Raw genomic sequence first — 19,143 nt, 5'->3', positions numbered from 1 at the left:
TATGTTGAGAGATAGTTTTGTGTTTGGAAATGTTTCACAGTAGCCTACCACCATGACTTATCCCTGTAACAATTACTTTTAAATGCTGTCTCTGTATTTCCTGCTTATTTCAAGATATTTAGACTGGAATAATGTCAATTAGTTGTCACATAACCTACCTACTGTACACGGTCTAATTTGAATTGGAGAACCGCATTCTAACACTCTACTTTTACTATTTGTGCCATAGAAAGAAATAGGGGAACATAGGAAGAGTAGTATGCTAGTATGCGGTTCTGAATTCAGTGTGCAACTGGCCCTTTGTGGAGACACTCCCACTGACTGGCTGTCACAGTCGTTTCCTACTCTACCGCGCATGCGCAGTATTGCCAGCGGGGCGGGGTCAGGCTCAACGGTCCCACTCCCTCAAGTATAGATCAAAACAGTCGCTTTACTTTAGGGTCTGGGGACTCGGCTGTTTAACTATACATTTATAACAGCCAGCCTCACATCATCGAGACACAAGGAAAGAGAAACCAGACTGAACCAAAAACTATTAACTTTCCTTGTCAGACACCAACTGCTAACTAACCCGAGGTAAGCTATTCAGACTATTTTCATGGCTTGAAATCGAGATACTCACGGTACAGAATTGTAGTGAACGCAATTATTTCCGTAGCAACATGAGTATTGCACAATGCAAGATGATGACGTCATTATAAACATAAACGTGTCTCTAGCTGATCCATATCTATACCGTATGTGTCAAATGCAAAATCAAAACGGCTTTAATAGTATGTACATGAATTATTTAGTTTAATAATGATAGATCAGTAACTTAGTAACTTTTAGTTATTTTAGTACATCAAGTTAATAAAGCTTTAGTTAATTTAGTAGGCATACACTTAATGAAAATCAGCAAATAGCTGAAATAAAATAAGTTTTTTTTTTTTTAAGTAACAACAATCTTTTAATGATTTTGGTTTCAGTTTTAGTTTCAGTTAACTAATAACCCTGATCACGTACCAGTTATTTACATGCCCAAAGCTATTTGTGAGAAGTACCTTGGAGTTAATTTAGGCTACATACCATTAACATTAACAAATTAGTATGAGATGACTGACTGCTCTGATATTAAGTCAAATTTTCCTTTCTAGAGCCTCCATTGTCCCTCTCACGCAAACACAGTGACTCCTCACACACCTCACATCTGTTCAAATTACTGTAGCCTACAGATCACTCTGCTCAACCACACACCCACACACACACACCTGTCAATCACTGCAGAGGCCTAAATTACTCACGCTACTATATTATTCACACTTAAATAAGATTATACACTAAAATATAACTATGATTATACACAATACAAAGTAAACTGCTTAAGCGCATACATAAACTTCGTCTTTATTATTATATGTTATAATTACATGTATTTGCTTGAACTCATGTGTGATGATGGGTCAGTTTTCCTTGTCCGGACATCACTTTTGGGTTTTGGCATATATACTGTAAATGTGCTAATTTAAATAACATACATTGTGGTTATGTGGTTACCACAATAAGTGTGGTTATGTCATGTGTAATGTTATAGTACAAATGAGATGTTATGACCTGAATCAAAGCACGCTATGACTTTAATTGAGCAGGGAGAATCCAAACCACCATAATCAGTTCAAATGAAACATCTATTTACAACGAAACAAAACTAGCAACACTGAATAAATCGTTTATTGATTCTAAACTATATTCACATTGTCCTTCTTTAGTTGCAGAACCAGTTGGATTCAAACAGAGTGTGTTCTGACAAGTCAGACCATTCGAACAAATAATTAGCGTGGGAAACTAAAACTTTGCTTATAACTCAAGCTATTTGGCCAGTGTTTCAGCTTCATTATCCAACCCCTGTACATGTCTAGGTGCTAAAAACTAGCCTTAAAAAATTAAGTAGGCCTAAATGATATATGACCTTATCATACATATTGCTGCTTGGCCTATTTAAGTAGTGGTTATAGATGCCACATCATGTTATTGAGCACGAAGGGAAATACAGAAACCACTGGATTGTTCCTAATATGCCTATTTGCCAGTTTTGTGGCTTAAAAACCCTCTTTTATCACAAATGCTTTCAGTTCCCATGGCAAGTTCAGCAAGTCCAATGGCAACTCAGTGTGTGTCCAAAGTGGAGCTGACGATCTCCTGTGAAAACCTGCTGGACATGGATGTGGGGTCCAAATCCGACCCGCTGTGTGTCCTGCTCAATGCATCTGGAAACCAGTGGTTTGAAGTCAGTCGACTTGTTGTGCAAATTGTTCAAATGTCTGTGTGAAAATGAATATTGAAAAGAATGTGTTTTTGTTTCGTAGGTCGATAGAACTGAGAGGGTTAAGAACTGCCTGAACCCAAAATTTGCCAAGAAGTTTGTCGTTGATTACTACTTTGAGATCGTTCAGAAACTCAGATTTGCAGTTTATGATATTGACAATAAAACCATCGATTTAAGTGATGACGACTTCCTGGGCGAGTTTGAGTGCTCGTTGGGTCAGGTAAGACAGTTGAGTATATAACAAAGCATCCATGTTTTAATGATTTTTAAAAAAATATTATCTAATGTGTTTTTTCCCCCTTTTTTTTCAATTTCTGTACAGATTGTTTCCAGTAGCAAGTTGACGAGACCTTTGGTGCTGAAGAACAAAAAACCTGCAGGAAAGGGAACAATTACGGTGAATGTCCATGATATTTAACATCATATTCACATCAACTGAAAGTTCACATGAATATGTAAGGAATAATTGGTGATAGACATACATAAACTATCGTTAAAAAGTATGGGGTTGGTAAGATTGGTTGGTAAGTCTCTTTTTTTTGGAGTAAAAACAGTAATATTGTGAAATGTTATTACAATTTTCTATTTTAATATATTTAAAAAAAAAAAAGTTTATTCCTATGCAAAGCTGAATTTTCAGCATCATCACTCCAGTCTCACACGATCCTTCACAAATCATTCTAATATGCAGATTGTTCTGCTCAAGAAACATTTTAAATGTTAATGTTGAAACCATGATGCAGTTTTTCAGGATTCTTTGATGAATTGAAAGTTCAAAAGAAATCAAGCTTAGCACTAGTTCTGGCACACAACTAAACTAAGAACAGAACCAGACCGCCAGTCCAAACTGTATGTCACTTTCGATTAATTTAATGCTTCCTTGATGAACAAAAGTTGTGCTGACCTTTTGAATGGTACTGTACGTCTTTGTCCATATGATCACCATTGCCGTGTTGTAACAGCAAATATCTGATCACATTAGATCAGCGCAGAGGAAATCAAGGACAACAGAGTTGTGAATTTTGAGGTGGAGGCCAGAAAATTGGACAAAAAGGTAAGACGTGAGTTTGTGAATTATCTTTACTTTTAAATGGTAAAATGCATTCGATGTCTAAATGTGGAATTTGCTGCAGGATTTCCTTGGAAAATCAGACCCGTACCTGGAATTTTACAGGCAGACGGAAACAGGCTGGCAGCTTGCTCACAGAACTGAGGTGCATTGTGTGTTGTGTGTTTGTTTGTAGATGTACACAAACTTACAGGGGTCCTATTATGCCTTTTTAAACGTTCTTTAGTGTGTAATGTTGCTGTTTGAGCATGAAAAATGTCTGTATAGTTACACAGCACAAATCCACTCAAAAGGGAGTTGTTCTCTATATCAGTGCACACTGTTTCTGAACTCCCTGAAACACCTTGATTGTAGTCTTGAGTTTTCTTCCAGGAACACACACGTTACAAAATATTCCTCATTTAAAGAATTTTTTCCAAGCCATACGCGAAAGAAAAGGGACGAGGCCTGGTCGAGTTAGTAGTCTGTTGAAACTCGCAATTATGGTAAGAGCGTGACATTTCCAAAACACACACGCTAAAAGAGGTTGACCAATCACCACACATTGGTCCAGTTGACTAATCAGAGCACATTGTGGTTTTCAGAAGGAGGGGCTTTATAGAAACAGGAACTAAAGAGGGTTGCGTTTCCCATACAACAGCGTAACTCGTTGCTTAACTACCATAGTACGATGCATCGTTGAAGAAATCAACTAGCTAGTCACGACTGTTTCCTGAAACCGTTTTGTCGCAAATTTGTCGTTCAACCACGTTGGATAATGATGGCATGCACGTGGTGGAGTAATAACTTCTTTTAATAAATCAGTTTGAGATCTTTTTTTTTTGTGTGTGCTAAATTACGGTGATTTAAGGACTAATTCCTAAATTTTGGTTTATTTCCAGATTCTTACATACTAGAACACGTACGCACATGCACACTAGGGCTGCAGCTATCGATTCTTTTTGTAATCGATTAATCTAGCACTTAATCGATCGATTAATCGTATTAAAAAAATGGTGTGTTTTTAAACAACCAAAACAAATAATGCATAACGAAAATGATGTGGCTGTAAAATGATCAAGCATTTGGCTTTTATTTCTCAAAAAAAAAAAAAACAGAGGTATTTATTCCAACTCCAACATTTGGCTCCAAAACTAAGCCTATTTATTGCAATTTTTACCCATTTAGTGTTTATAAGTACCAGTGCCAACAATTATATAACAATACAGTTAAGTCAACTTACTGTAAAACATGTATAACATGTAAAACTATGAATACAAACTTAAATAGTAAAGGCCATTTGGCCTTAGTTTTGTCTTCTTAATACAACATTACAAAAAAAAGGATTGCACCTTCTGCAAATTACCCACCTGAGAACAAAAATAAATGAATATAAAATATCAAGCCAAACAGGTACACAATGTATACAATGGCTACATAAAAGTTTAAGCATATGTGATGCATTGCCGCAATTGGTCTGACTGGCTCGTGAGAGAGACGAGGGTGCATGCATGTGTGTGTGTGTGTGAAGGGGTTCTTTTTTTTAGGCTATACTCTTGCAATTGAACGTGAATACGTTTACTACTTAAAAACATCAAAGCTAAACGTCATATCTAGTCAAACCGCATCACGACATTGCTACAAATACAGTATGGGATTAAAATCAGCAAACATCAATGTATAGGCTTAAGGCCTCATTATACTTCTGCGTCGGACATACGCCGGAGCCTATACGCCGTAGGCAACGTGTTGGTTTTAATTTATACTTCTGTGTCGTTGTCCGCGTTGACGCGCACCTGGGGAGCATGAAACCCCGAGGGAGGGGTTCTGGCAGACCAATCACAGCGCTTGTGTCCGCGTAGAATTGACGCGTTGTTACATTTTTGGAGAGGTGCACGTCAGGGTACGCCGAAGGGTACGCGCGCTACACACAGCCTACGACGTAGCTACGGCGGCAGTTTGACGCAGAAGTATAAAACAGGCTTTAGGCTACGTTACCTTGTTTCAGCGACGCTTGGTGAAACAGCATGGAGTGGATGTTTTCGGTTCAGATGCTGAATCACTTAAGTCGTACTGTTGTGGTATGCCAGGTCTACTTTGCAGTAGACACATTGCACCTTGTTCTCTTCCTTTTGTATGTAATGATCCCAAACTTTAGACATTCTCTGCCGTTTATGGACATCTTTACTCTCCGCCATCGCGCCAACTAAATAAAAAATGTATCACGCGCGATGGTGTACTTTCTGAACATTGAACAACGGTCCGTGTGAAACAATCAGATCCCTGCGCGTATAGTGCGCGTCGTAGGAATTTAACGAGGCTTCGAGGCAGAGTTTTTGCCTCGAGGAATTTTTGTAATCGAGTTAATCGAGTAACTCGATGAATCGTTTCAGCCCTAATGCACACTCTTAAAAAACAAATCTCTTGACAAACTAAAAGACGTAAATAAAATTTGTATGTATTCGAAATGAAATGTATAGATTGCACTGAATGTCAGCTTGCTTATTTTGTTCAAGATAAGGATTTAAGTCCACATGTCATGCACACAAGAAACAATGCTTCTAACCACAGGCTGTCGTTACAACCACACAAATTTCCGATGAATGTTCATTGGAACTATGGCTTCTGGAAACACTGACTCGTTGAACTATGCTGATTGTGACGGAACTTGCGACCATAGTTGGCTAACTATGCTTTAGGGAAACCTCAGAGCGTTACTGACAGACTGGGAAGAAAGGTGCTGCAACAATGTCAAATATGTGAAAAAGAATGTGTTTTTGAACATTCAAGCATGAAAACCTATTCTAGTAGACCACAAAAACAAATAACAACACTTTAAAAGAGGCATAATAGGTCCTCATAATAGGTTTCTGAATGGTTGTTGTAAATGTTTATTGTAAGTGTTAATGGTTATCTTTTATACCAGGTGGTGAAGTATAACTTGAATCCTTGCTGGAGGCCTTTTAAAGTCCCTCTACGGTCTCTTTGTGCAGGGGACATGGAGAAACCAATCAAGGTAGAGACTGTGTTTATTGGTCCTTATGAGAATGTATTATAGTGTTAAAAAGGCTCCCTGTGCTAACACAAGTGTCATATGAAATGCTTGCCTCTTAGATTAACATTTTGTAATTGTTCTGGCTTAATTGTACAGGCTATGCAACTCTGGCTTTGCTTTGGCTTGTCAGACAGAGGGTTTTTTGTTGGCTTGCAATCAGTGACTTTTTTTATTTTTCTTGCAAAAGCATCTTAATGGGAAACTCACTGTCAGCATACAAGAAGGTATTTTTCATCTGATTCATAAATGTGTGTGTCGCTGAATAGCTGCTAGTGTGTCTTTCATAGATCATTAGAAGGGAGCTATTCTGTCAAACTGTTGTTTCCTGATTGAGGTCATTTCATGTGTGTACTCTTTAACTACTAAGGTCATTCTCAGGAAACATTGGCGTTTGTATCGGAAAATTTTGAAATCCTAAAATCCTTAAATTTTCATTTGAAAGGTTAATGCTAAACTTAAAGAAACAAACCCAATGAAAGCTATGTTTCTGCCATGGAATAAAAAAGGTAATTGTGACTTTTTATCTCACAATTTTGACTTTTTTAGAGTAAAAATTGTGAGATATGATGTCGCAATTACAAGTTATAAAGTCAGATTTGCAAGATATAAACTCACAATTATGTTTTATCTCGCAATTTTGAGTTTATATCTCAATTTGGAGGGAAAAAAACGTAGAATTACCTTTTTAATTTTTTTTTATTCCCTGGTGGAAACAAGCGTCCATAATACCCAAATGGTTCAAATAAGATGAAATATGAATAAAGGTGAATTAATAGGGCTGAAGTGAAGTGAAGGCCAAGTATTGCAAGTTGCAACCCATTCTCGGAATTTGTCCTCTGCGTTTAACCCATCCAAATTAGTGCACACACATTAGGAGCAGTGAGTATTGAACACACACACACACACACACACGGCAAACCATGGACACACAGTATTTAGAATCGAACCCGCAACCTTCGAGTTACAAGTCCGACTCTCTAACCATTAGGCCACAACTGCCCCAAAGGTAAAATAATGGACAGAAAGTGGAGGGACAAAGACAATTTTTCTGGTTATGTATAAGGCATTTAAAAAAATTACATAAACAGTAAAAGCATTTTAGTATAATTTTGGTCAAATTAATTTATTTATTATAACTCATTCAAATGAAATGGTGATGAATGGGATATGTGAATTTGCTGATAGAAAAACAAAATTAATTAAATAGAATCTATAAATATATAGAATATGTACAATTATATTATTAAAATAATACTAATAATTAAAAAAAAATAAGTTGTGTATTGTAGATTTAAAAATCTTGCTTTTCCCCTGTTGTTTAATTTCATGGAAACAGACACCAGTTATTTTGTCAAGAGATCTCTTATTTATTTTTTATTTTTGACATAAGAGAGACTGACAATGGACTTCTCGGTCATCTTCTCTGCCGTAGACACAGAATTTCAGTTCTTATATGCTGACTAAAAAAAAAACTACCTTACCAGATAAACATGTTGTTCCCATTAACATAGGAATGTATATACTATTCCGGTGGAAACTATACACTGCAAATACTTTCAGTCTCTAACTCTCCCCGCACACACTCAAAGTCACCCAAAGTCTCTCTCCCCCACATATGTTTTGAAGAACATTACGATTCACAAAATACAATGATTACAAATGATTATGAATGTATAAATAAAAAGTAATAATACAGATACATAATACTACTGATTATGAATAGTAATAAAAAGTAATAATAATACTAAAAATAATATCAAATGATGAAATTTTAGTCTTGAGTATAATTAATTATACTTATTTAAATGTTATATTTGCATTACACATTAAAGTTCAAATGATATAACTGCGTTCACAATACTGTTAATTACTGTATTTCAGTAGTAAGTCATGGAGTACAAATGACGCAATTTCCTCAGAAAGACTCGCTGTTCTAGAAAAGGATTCAGAGAATGTTCTTTTTTCTAATCTTATGTAGACAACAGTGGAGATGGCAGGTTGCCCATCTAGAACATCTTTCATACATTTCCTCACTTAGGCCCTGTTTACACCTGGTATTAGTTTTGGTCGATCAGATCACAAGTGGACGAGGGCGAGATATCGACTTCAAACCAAATTTGGTTCTTCGGCCGACAAAGTTTAAATCCTGTCTGGCTATCGCGTTACCCATAATGTTTCCGCGTCAGGTCAGTAGGCGGAGAGAAAACGGTCTTTTGTGGCTGTTTGACCACATGACCGTTTTCACTACTGTGGTGTATTGGGATAATGTGTATATATGCATGATGTGCATTGATGATAGACTATCTTTATTTTTATTGCGATATCGCACAATTGTACCACAGGTCAGTCACCATCTGATTTATTTTATTCCTACACCATCTGAGACACATTCGCACCAGGTTGGACTTCCTGAAACCAAACATTCATGAAATGAAAAGAAGCGCTGGACAAGTATAGTGAAGTCTTTAAAGGGTTAGTTCACCCAAAAATGAAAATTTTGTCAGTAATTACTCACCCTCATGTTGTTCCAGCCATGTAAGTCTTTCGTTCATCTTCGGATCACAAATTAAGATATTTTTGATGAAATCTGACAGCTGTCTCACTCCTCCATAGGCTTTCAGAGGGACCGAAACTCGCCGGCCCAGAAGAGTTACTAAAAAACATTGTTAAAATAGTCCAAGTGACTACAGTGTCTATACATTAAGTTTATCATCCGATGACAATACTTTTTGTGCGGAAAAACAACAAAAATGAAGATTTTATCCAACTATAAGTGTTCTTCAATGTGGGCCTCTGACGAGAGTTCACAGGAGCGCCAGGACGCATGCGCGAGAACTGAGATTACGGCGTTCTTCTTCTACTACTAACTTACTTGTTACTGGCTGCTCACTCCTTGGGAGTATTACCGCCATCTACTGTACAAGATGACGTCCCGACATTGCCGGAAGCGCAAAACGGTCTGTTTATAAGCAGAGGAAGACGCGCGCTGTATGTAAGCTATTGAATTCGACACTTATTGTGGACGTCATCTTGTACAGTAGATGGCGGTAATATCAAAAATAATCAAAAATCAAAAATATCTTAATTTGTGATCCGAAGATGAATGAAAGACTTACATGGCTGGAACAACATGAGGGTGAGTAATTACTGACATAATTTTCATTTTTGGGTGAACTAACCCTTTAAGGATGAGTTGGGCACTCTAAAGAGAGCTTGTAAAGTTAAAGTGAAATCACATCACGTGACTTAAATACCCTCTCCCAGGCATAGGAACCAATGAATGCACATCATGCATATATACACATTATCCCAATACACCACAACTACAAAAGCAATCCGGTCGAATGCATTTTCGACTACAGTGGTCGAAAGTGGACAAGCTCAGAACGTTTTAAACCCCATCTACGCCTGTATTAGCGTCGTCTTATTACCAGGTTTAAACAGGGTCTTCAACCTAACCTGTTTGGTGTGCTGTTTTCCTGGTGTCTAACTAGTTTTTGAATGAAGAGAAGAGATTGACCCATAGATCTGTGCTTATCTATGGCTCTTCATTTAGTGGGCTTTTCTGCATGACCTCTCTCAATTCCCTTCTCTATCATTCACCTAAGATCACTTCATGCTGTATTTTTTAGGTTGAATGTTACGATTACGACAACGATGGATCTCATGATTTGATTGGGATTTTTGAGACCACTATGAAGCGTCTTCAAACGGCCTCCCGCAGCGCTCCGGTGGGATTATCCTGAACACACTTTTGATTTCCGTACCCGATGATTGTGTGAAGGTTTCTGAACTAAAGCAGCTGATTTGTCTCCTGCAGGCCGAGTTTGACTGTATAAACAGTAAGAAGAAACAGAAGAAGAAAAATTATAAGAATTCTGGAGTTGTGAGTGTGAAAGTTTGTCAGGTACGGTGGCATTTAAGCATACTCGTTTGATTTCATTTTAAACATTCCTCACATTACATTTTGCAAAACGCCTCTGGACATGTTTGTTTGCTGTCTCAGATTACCAAGGAATACACCTTTCTAGACTACATCATGGGAGGCTGCCAGATAAATTTCACTGTAAGTTCTACATTCCACTTCAATTATACAGAAAGTCTAACTTTTCTATTAACATCTCTGTGTTGCTTTATTTTCACATAAAATGTGATAAATTTATTTTCCAATTAAAATTGTATTATAATTTTTATTATATATATATATATATATATAATTATTTTTATTATTTTTATTTTTTTGTGTGTGTATTTATTTATATATGTATATATATATATATATATATATACATACATACATATAGAGATATAGATGTATACATACATATATATAGAGATATAGATGTATACATACATATTACATACATATATATATATATATATAGATATATACATACATACATACACATATAGATATAGATATATACATACATACATACATATATATATATATATATATATATATATATATATATATATATATATACACATTTATTTATGAACAGACAGCATGTATTACATCGGAGCAATGTTTTATAATACACATAAAAAGTATTTTAAATTTATTATAAAAACAGTAATAATACTAATTAATAAATAAAATAAAAGTTATATTTAGAATATAAATAATATATTTATTTATGTATTATTTCATTACTTAATTTATTATACATGCATACATGTTTGCATAGAATTGTATTTGTTGACAAAGCATATATTTCGTATATCATAAAATATTGTATATCGTATTCATATATATAAATATAGATATATATAAATAAATATATGATAAAAAAAACAATATAAATTATAAAAACAGTACTAATACTAAATAATATATTAAATAAAAGTTATAAAACATTTTTTTTTTAAATATAAATACTTTTTTATTTGTTATTTTATTTGTGATGTATAAAAAGACAGGAATTTTTGCAAAGTCATATATTTGTTTGTACTATATCTTGATGAATTCTGTTCCTTCATGTTGGAGCGAGGTTACTCATGTCATACCCATTTGGTTAACATCTTCCATCTCCTCCAGGTGGGCGTGGACTTCACAGGGTCAAATGGTGACCCCAGGTTACCTGAATCTTTACATTTCATCAGTCCTCAAGGTGTGAATGAATATCTCTCAGCCATCTGGTCAGTTGGCCTTGTGGTCCAGGACTATGACAGGTACAAGGGTGCCCGTTACATTTTTTAATTCATCATACATTAAAATAATTTAAAACATTTACAACAACAACATGTGCCTCATGCTTTTTTTCAAATCCTATAGTGACAAAATGTTTCCTGCTTTTGGATTTGGCGCCCAGATTCCTCCTACATGGCAGGTAAATGAAAGTACATCTGCTGTTATTACTGTGACTAACTCCCAGAAGCCTCAGTTTAGTATTGTTTGTTTTCCCTAGGTGTCGCACGAGTTTCCTCTCAACTTCAATCCTGCAAATCCATTCTGTGCAGGTATGTTACATTAACAATATCAGTTTTCCACCCTCTGGAGCACCAAGGAAGTGATTCAAATAACGAGAAATGGTGTGTGTAATCTGTTCCCGTAGGTGTGGAAGGAGTGGTGGAGGCCTACAGGATGTGCCTTCCTCAGGTCAAACTTTACGGCCCTACGAACTTTGCTCCTATTATTAACCACGTGGCTCGTTTCGCACAGCAGGCTTTACAGCAGAAGACGGCGTCGGTGAGGTTCAACTCAAACTCAAACATGCGATCCACTGGTTCTTTGATGTCTCTCTGACTCCGCCCCCTGTCTGTTTCAGCAATACTACGTCCTGCTGATCATCACGGATGGAGTGATCACAGACATGGATCAGACGCGTGGGGCCATAGTCGCCGCCTCACGCTTGCCCATGTCGATCATCATCGTGGGCGTAGGCAAAGCCGACTTCGGAGACATGGAGATTCTGGACGGAGATGACGGACGTCTGAAGTCTGTCACGGGAGAACCGGCTGTGCGTGACATCGTGCAGTTTGTGCCCTTCAGAAAGTTCCAGAACGTGAGTGGAAAACTGGTTTGAGGAGTTTTGTACACAAACTATTTTGGGCTAGCATTTGCTTTCGCTTTTTTTTCTTTTGGGGTCAAACTCATACAGCTTTTGGTGTTTTCTGAGGTATTCTTTTTCAGATCTACACTACCGTTCAGAGGTTTGGGGTCAGTAAGATGCTCTTATGCTCACTAAGCCTGCATTTATTTGATCAAAATTCAGTGAAACACTATTATTGTGAATTATTATTGCAATATAAAATAAATGTTTTCTGTTTGATTATATTTTAAAATGTAATTGATTCCTGTGATGCAAAGCTGAATTTTCAGCATCATTACTTTTAGTCTTCAGGGTCACATGATCCTTCAGAAATCATTCTAATATGCTGATTTTTCTGCTCAAGAAACATTTATTATTTAGAATTTCTGAAACAGTTGTGTTTTTTTTGTAACATAAATGTCTTTTGGCTACTTTTGATTAATTTTATGCATCCGTGCTGAATAAAAGTGTTACATTTTGTTTATTTATTTAAAATCTTACTGGCTCCAAACATTTTAGTATTTTGAACGGAAGTGTACATTGTTGTGTTTTGGCTGCATAGGATTTTTATAATTTTTGAAGGAAAGAATTAAGAACTAATTGGAGTATTATTTCATCTTTAGCAGTGATACTCCAATTATGTTTATTTATATGTTCATTTTCATATGATTCATATCATTTTATTTGCATATTCATGGTGGCCATAATTAGGGATGGGAATCGCAAGGAATATATCAATTCAGGTTCTAGATCAAATCCTTGATTCAACGATTATGGGTTCTTAATGATTCATGTTTGGGGAAAAATTGCAATTCAATTGCCAAGTGATTCAATAATTTCGACTAAATAAATATGTAATAGTTCTTGCAAAAGGTATGTATTTTAGAAGTAGCATAAATGCATTGTATATTTAATAACAGCAGAAACAAACAAAAGATGTTTTCACATTTATTAATTATTTGTATAAAATACTACTGTATCATTTATCTAAAAGATATGAACAAGCAATCAGAACAAGCAAAAGTGTTGCAATGTATTCCTTTAATTAATTGGCTTATAAAAGTCATTAGTTCAGGATTTAGACTGCATTTATTGGTGTTCTGTCCAAATCGGTGGATAATGTGTGTGCGAAGACCATTAATGGAACCATAATTCTCAATTCATAATTCTTTATGCCAGTAGACACTGAGCAGAGCAGAACAACACAAACTTTATTCATAGTGTTTTAATCCCTTAAAGGGAAACTCCACTTTTTTCGGAAATATGCTCATTTTACATCTCCCCCAGAGTTAAACAGATGAGTTTTACCGTTTTAGAATCCATTCAGCCGAACTCCGGGTCTGACGGTACCACTTTTAGCATAGCTTAGCATAGATCATTGATTCTGATGAGTCCAGTAGCATTTCTTTCAAAATGACCAAAGAGTTTCAATATTTTTCCTATTTAAAACTTGACTCTTCTGTAGTTAAACCGTGTACTAAGATCGACGGAAAATGAAAAGTTGCGATTTTCTAAGCCTATATGGCTAGGAACTACTCTCATTCCGGCATAATAATCAAGGAACTGTGCGGCCGTACCATGAGTGCAGCAGGCGTAGTGATATGACGCAGCGCCTGAAAATAGGTCTAATAGGTTAGACAAACTTAGTCCCGGTCACGTTGGAAGAAGTTACCGAGCTGGGGACTATTTTCAGGCACTGCGTCATATCACTACGCCTGCTGCACCCATGGTACGGCCGCACAGTTCCTTGATTATTATGCCGGAATGAGAGTAGTTCCTAGCCATATAGGCTTAGAAAATCACAACTTTTCATTTTCCGTCGATCTTAGTACACGGTTTAACTACAGAAGAGTCAAGTTTTAAATAGGAAAAATATTGAAACTCTTTGGTCATTTTGAAAGAAATGCTACTGGACTCGTCTGAATCAATTATCTATGCTAAGCTATGCTAAAAGTGGTACCGTCAGACCCGGAGTTCGGCTGAATGGATTCTAAAACGGTAAAACTCATCTGTTTAACTCTGGGGGAGTTGTAAAATGAGCTTATTTCCGAAAAAAGTGGAGTATCCCTTTAATATAGCATGTAAGTCCCTATAGCATGTAATGGCTTGCAGCGTCTCACCTGTACCTTTGTGTCCATTTCATTTCAGGCCTCAAGGGAAATGCTTGCCCAATGTGTACTTGCAGAATTACCACAACAAGTCACATCCTACTTCAGCTATATAAACCTGCCGCCTCCACACGAGCCAATAAACTCATAGACATGTAGGGCTCTCTTCTTTATTTGCACCTGACCTCTGCCATGCACCTCTGTCTGAATGTTTTTAATGCACACTAGCGCTCCTCAAAGCATTCGGCTGTCGGACAGGATGTTGTTTTTTCTCAAACTCATCTGTGTTATTGAAAGCAGCCATCACTGTTGCAGGATTAGTGGTCATGGATGCCATATTTGCCCTAAAACGGCATCACAAACTGAGGCAAAGGAAGGACGTTGAATGATGATGAAATGCAAGGCATGAGGGGTTTCTAAAGCATGATGAATTTATGCTGCATTCATGTTGTATCACACAATTATGAAACTGTTTATACTCGTGTTCATGTTGTTGGACTCCTAAAGTATTAGTTTCTCTAGACACAGCTCACGTCTGTCGGGTGGTTGGCTAGCTGGCTAGCTTTTATTTTGTTAGCAATGTTAACATTAAACTATACTTTGGTTTTGGTACCTAAAACTATAACTATTAAACAGGGTTCCTGCAGGTTTCAGTTAGTCAAATTTAAGACCTTTTTAAGACATTTTAAGACCATAAAGATTGAAATTTAAGACCTACAGTCCTTTGCAGACCTTGCAGACCTTTTGCATTGCCAAAAAAATATTCAAATCAAAGAATTCATTTTATTTCAATGAATTCAGTAATTGAAAAAGCATTAACTTAATTTACAGATAAAGCAATCACATTAGTAACCTTCCAGACCCAACAACGTGTGTCAGAGAAAAGAACAGAATCAGATATAATTTTTTTATAGAAAATTGTACTTTGCATATTATAGGCCTACTGTAAAAAACACATAATTAGTTGATTTTAGTTGATCATAGTTGATCATAACTAGAGATGAAATGGCATGAACATTTCATTTAATTATTATAGTGCCAAAAATTACCACTGTTATCACAGAATCCTGTTCAAAAAGTACTAATACTACACAATGAAATCAATTCACCAAGTTTTATATCGAAAAACAGCAAATAACAAATAAAATTAGCATCAATACACACTAACATAAACATTAAAATAATACGATTAAAAATGATAGCCAGATTTTATAAGTGTATTGCAACACGTTATATACTAACATGTACAAGTTCAAATAATGTTGACAAAAAAGGTTTTTATAAAAAGATAAACCTCACATATTTCAGACTTTAATCTTTTTTGACTCATTCTTTTTATAAAAAATGATTTACTGACATTTACAATACAGTTTAGCTTATCTTTTATTATTAATAGTAAAATTCGGTCCGATTTTCCCATGGCGTCTGTCGTTGCTATGCAACCATGCACTGCGCTCTCCACAATGGCAAAAAAAGTTTTAGTGGCTAATGGATTTCCACCGCCGAAAAACACTTGCTGTAGCTCTGTTACAAAATTTATTTACGGAGAAGAGAAAAACACCCGTAGTGTTTGGGTGCACCCGCAGCCTTCATGTCTTTTTTCATGTTGCTGCGCCTGGAAAAAAACGAGCGCGTCGCTTCAATTATAAGCGCGCTACCGCGCGCCTACATTTGAATGAACTTGAGCGCGAAAAAGACGCGATATGTGAACTGCCTCTTGGCGAGCGACTTAGATACTTTTTTGCTACTTTGTAATAACTTTATGCAGCCAGCGTTTCTGGAAATGAACGAGGGTAAAATCTTTTTTAAGACCTGACTAAATGAAATTTAAGACCGCGGACTTATAACCATCTCAAACCATACTCTGCTGCTCATAGAGGAAAATACGATGACTAATGTTTTCTCTCCTCTCTCTCTCTCTCTCTGTAGTCTCCTAAAGAGGAGCTCGCTAAGTGTGTTCTGGCAGAGGTTCCTGGTCAGGTCGTGACCTTTTTTAACATGATGAAGCTCCTACCTCCGAACTCAAACACTCCAGTGGACGCTCCAAATGAGCCGACACAGAACTGAAGGTCCTGTTGCCTACAATTAAACATCATCATCACCATAATGTCAATCTAACTTTAGGCTTTCTTGAAGAGATTTACCACTTGGTTTGAAAATTAATTTTTTTAAATTAGTTTACTTTTTTTTACCAAATCATTGTATATTTATTTACATGTTTTCATGTGCCAAATTATCTTGAAATGGTCTATTATTTTTGTTTGTGTTTTGTTGTTATTTCCAGTAATTCCTGCTAACTCCTTACAAAATTAGTCAGCATTATGTCTTTAAATTTTCATGTCATTATCATATACTTTTCATCATATTTTTTTATATCTGTATATGATTTCTTAATCAGTGCCTTGCAAAGCTATTTTGTTATATCTTATGCATAATGTAATATTGATCATGTTAATGTGCCTGATCATTTAAGTTGCAGTGCCTATACAAAAAAATCTTTCGTTTAATGGAGATCATATGGCAGCTTACATGCCATGTTTGACTGTTGACCAGAATGCGCTTAAAACTAAAGACACTGAGTAACGGTGCTCAAATCTCAATCTGCATGTACAGATAAAAGTCATAGAAATACTGACATCTGGATGGGTCAATGGTCCTGTTATGTGCCTGAAAAAATAAATCGGCCTATAGCTGCGAGATCTAGGCCAACCAGAAATGTAGAGCTGACAGCCTGATGCCATAAAATATCCATGATGGAGAATATGTTATAACGTATACAAAAAATAACGAATGGCTTGAACAATAATACTTAATACACTCTAAGCATGCTTGGACACACACGTGCACACACATTTTGTTGTACATATAGATATTTGAAATAAATGATAGGTTACTAAATGCGTATTGCAAATCTCCTTTGTATAACAGCATTCTCAGGTTTCACATTAATCATTGTGGCAGAATTGTCAAAACTGAGAGCTCAGTACAAATTAGCCTAAGTGATAAACTCTGACAAAATATGATTATGTTATAATAGTAATTGTTATACAAGTGATTTTATAATGTCTAAATATGAATGCAAAAGCACCTGTGAAAAGACTTTATTAATAAGTAGAAGTCAAGTCTCCTTCAGGATTCACATTACTCAATATGGCACAATTGTCAATACTAATACTTTAGTAGTAAACCTTGACAAAATGTGACTTGTAATGTTATTATAATTATTTTATAAAGTTTAAATGTAATTTAAAATGAAAAACCCCTTGAAATAAACTATTTCAGTGAGCAAAATTAGCCAATTGCCATCTGGTGGTTTAATGGCAATTTAAGGGAATATGTCAATATAATCATATAGGAACATTGTAATGTTTACATTTTAAACTGTTATAGAGGCACATTTTGAAATTGTGCATGCTTGTTTAGAGTCGTATGTCACATGTACTTTCTTATTTTCAAGAAGATCTGAGCATTATTGATCTAGAGAGTCCAGAGTACTGCATTGTTTTTATTCAGATTGAGCAAAAAAACCTAGGACTAGTTCGCAAAAGTAGGTTTTTAACATAATCACTAATATTTAATGAACGATTTGATTGACAGCAGTGGTTCTTAAGGTTGTTCAGTATGAGGAGATCTATCAAATGATATGCATATTGTGTGGACGTGTGAAACACCACGTGATTACAGAGGTATAAAACTCTTTACCGCCAACTAGTGGCCGATTTCTTTCAAAATTCTTATAGACCTTTAGGGCCATGAGTCGAACATGTCCATCGAGTTTCATTCCAATTATGAATTATGCCTCTGTTAACCTTGTCTAATAAGTGCTCAAACTTCATTGGCCGATGGTGGCCATGTTTTTTGAGATATGCCAATGTCCTCATAGACTATCATGGCACCTTGGACAAAGACACTGCATGCTAATTTTCATCGGACTTACGATTGCGTGGTTATAGCCATTTTCATGTTTTTGTCCTATTATAGCGAGCAGTTTTTTCACGTGACCAAAGACCGAGCCTGTACATATATGTACTGAGTCTGGTGAAAATATCTAATTTCGTTCTTGAGTTATAGCCATTTTAGTAAATGCGGCTTCACCATAACAAATATGTCTACGCCCCTTAGCGACCGTGAATCAGAACTTCGAGAATCTTTCTGCGTTGGTTTGATTCCGATCGGGCGAAAAACCTAGGACTAGTTCGCAAAAGTAGGTTTTTGACAAAATTCTAAATGGCGGAAATAAAATCGGAGATGTATATAATAATATAATACACTTTGAGTCTACGACAAATTGTCTTGGAGTTTTGAGCGGTTTTAAACTTTTGATCGCTTTAGTGCCCCCTATTGGCCAATCAGGGTCATACCTTGTCAGCCTCTCCCCAAATTGAGGCCTACCATCTGGCCAAGTTTCAAGTCTCTGATGCTGGGTACACACCAAAAGATTTTTTACATCTTATAAGATTTTCAAAATGTGACAGACCACAAACATGAGGACAAAAAAATCCTAGATTTAAGCGTTTTGCTCCTATAGTGTGTGGTGTGCCATGATGTGACAAAGAGAGCACACCACACACAAACAGATTTTTAACCAGAGT

General features: G+C 36.1%; 1 protein-coding gene across 2 annotated transcripts; it reads left to right on the top strand.

The window, feature by feature from the left end:
* Positions 1-364: 364 nt before the first annotated feature.
* On the top strand, positions 365-17,446 carry cpne3 (copine III). 2 transcript variants are annotated; one of them, XM_084399322.1, is made up of 17 exons: positions 365-576; positions 2,112-2,266; positions 2,346-2,525; positions 2,628-2,702; positions 3,288-3,359; positions 3,439-3,519; positions 6,280-6,369; positions 10,041-10,139; positions 10,229-10,315; positions 10,415-10,474; positions 11,450-11,583; positions 11,687-11,741; positions 11,820-11,871; positions 11,967-12,100; positions 12,180-12,416; positions 14,592-14,706; positions 16,481-17,329. In XM_084399322.1, the coding sequence occupies exons 2-16, from the start codon at positions 2,117-2,119 to the stop codon at positions 14,700-14,702; spliced, it is 1,617 nt and encodes a 538-aa protein (XP_084255448.1). In that variant the 5' UTR covers positions 365-576; positions 2,112-2,116; the 3' UTR covers positions 14,703-14,706; positions 16,481-17,329. The 2 variants fall into 2 exon arrangements, with proteins under 2 accessions (XP_084255448.1, XP_084255447.1); XM_084399321.1 differs by lacking the exon at positions 14,592-14,706 and having other exon boundaries at positions 16,481-17,446.
* The last annotated feature ends 1,697 nt before the right edge of the window (positions 17,447-19,143 follow it).

This window comes from Rutilus rutilus, assembly GCF_951802725.1.
Source record: "Rutilus rutilus genome assembly, chromosome: 24".
Lineage (NCBI taxonomy): Eukaryota > Metazoa > Chordata > Actinopteri > Cypriniformes > Leuciscidae > Rutilus > Rutilus rutilus.
This window is presented reverse-complemented; position numbering and strand designations above follow the sequence as displayed.

What these genes read in the sequence shown, in the direction of transcription:
- cpne3 (XM_084399321.1), top strand. Translation starts at nt 2,117, where the DNA reads ATGGCAAGTTCAGCAAGTCCAATGGCAACTCAGTGTGTGTCCAAAGTG. An exon ending in GTGGTCCAGGACTATGACAG is followed by an intron (nt 11,584 to 11,686) that starts GTACAAGGGTGC and finishes CAAATCCTATAG; the next exon opens with TGACAAAATGTTTCCTGCTT. An exon ending in TACAGCAGAAGACGGCGTCG is followed by an intron (nt 12,101 to 12,179) that starts GTGAGGTTCAAC and finishes TGTCTGTTTCAG; the next exon opens with CAATACTACGTCCTGCTGAT.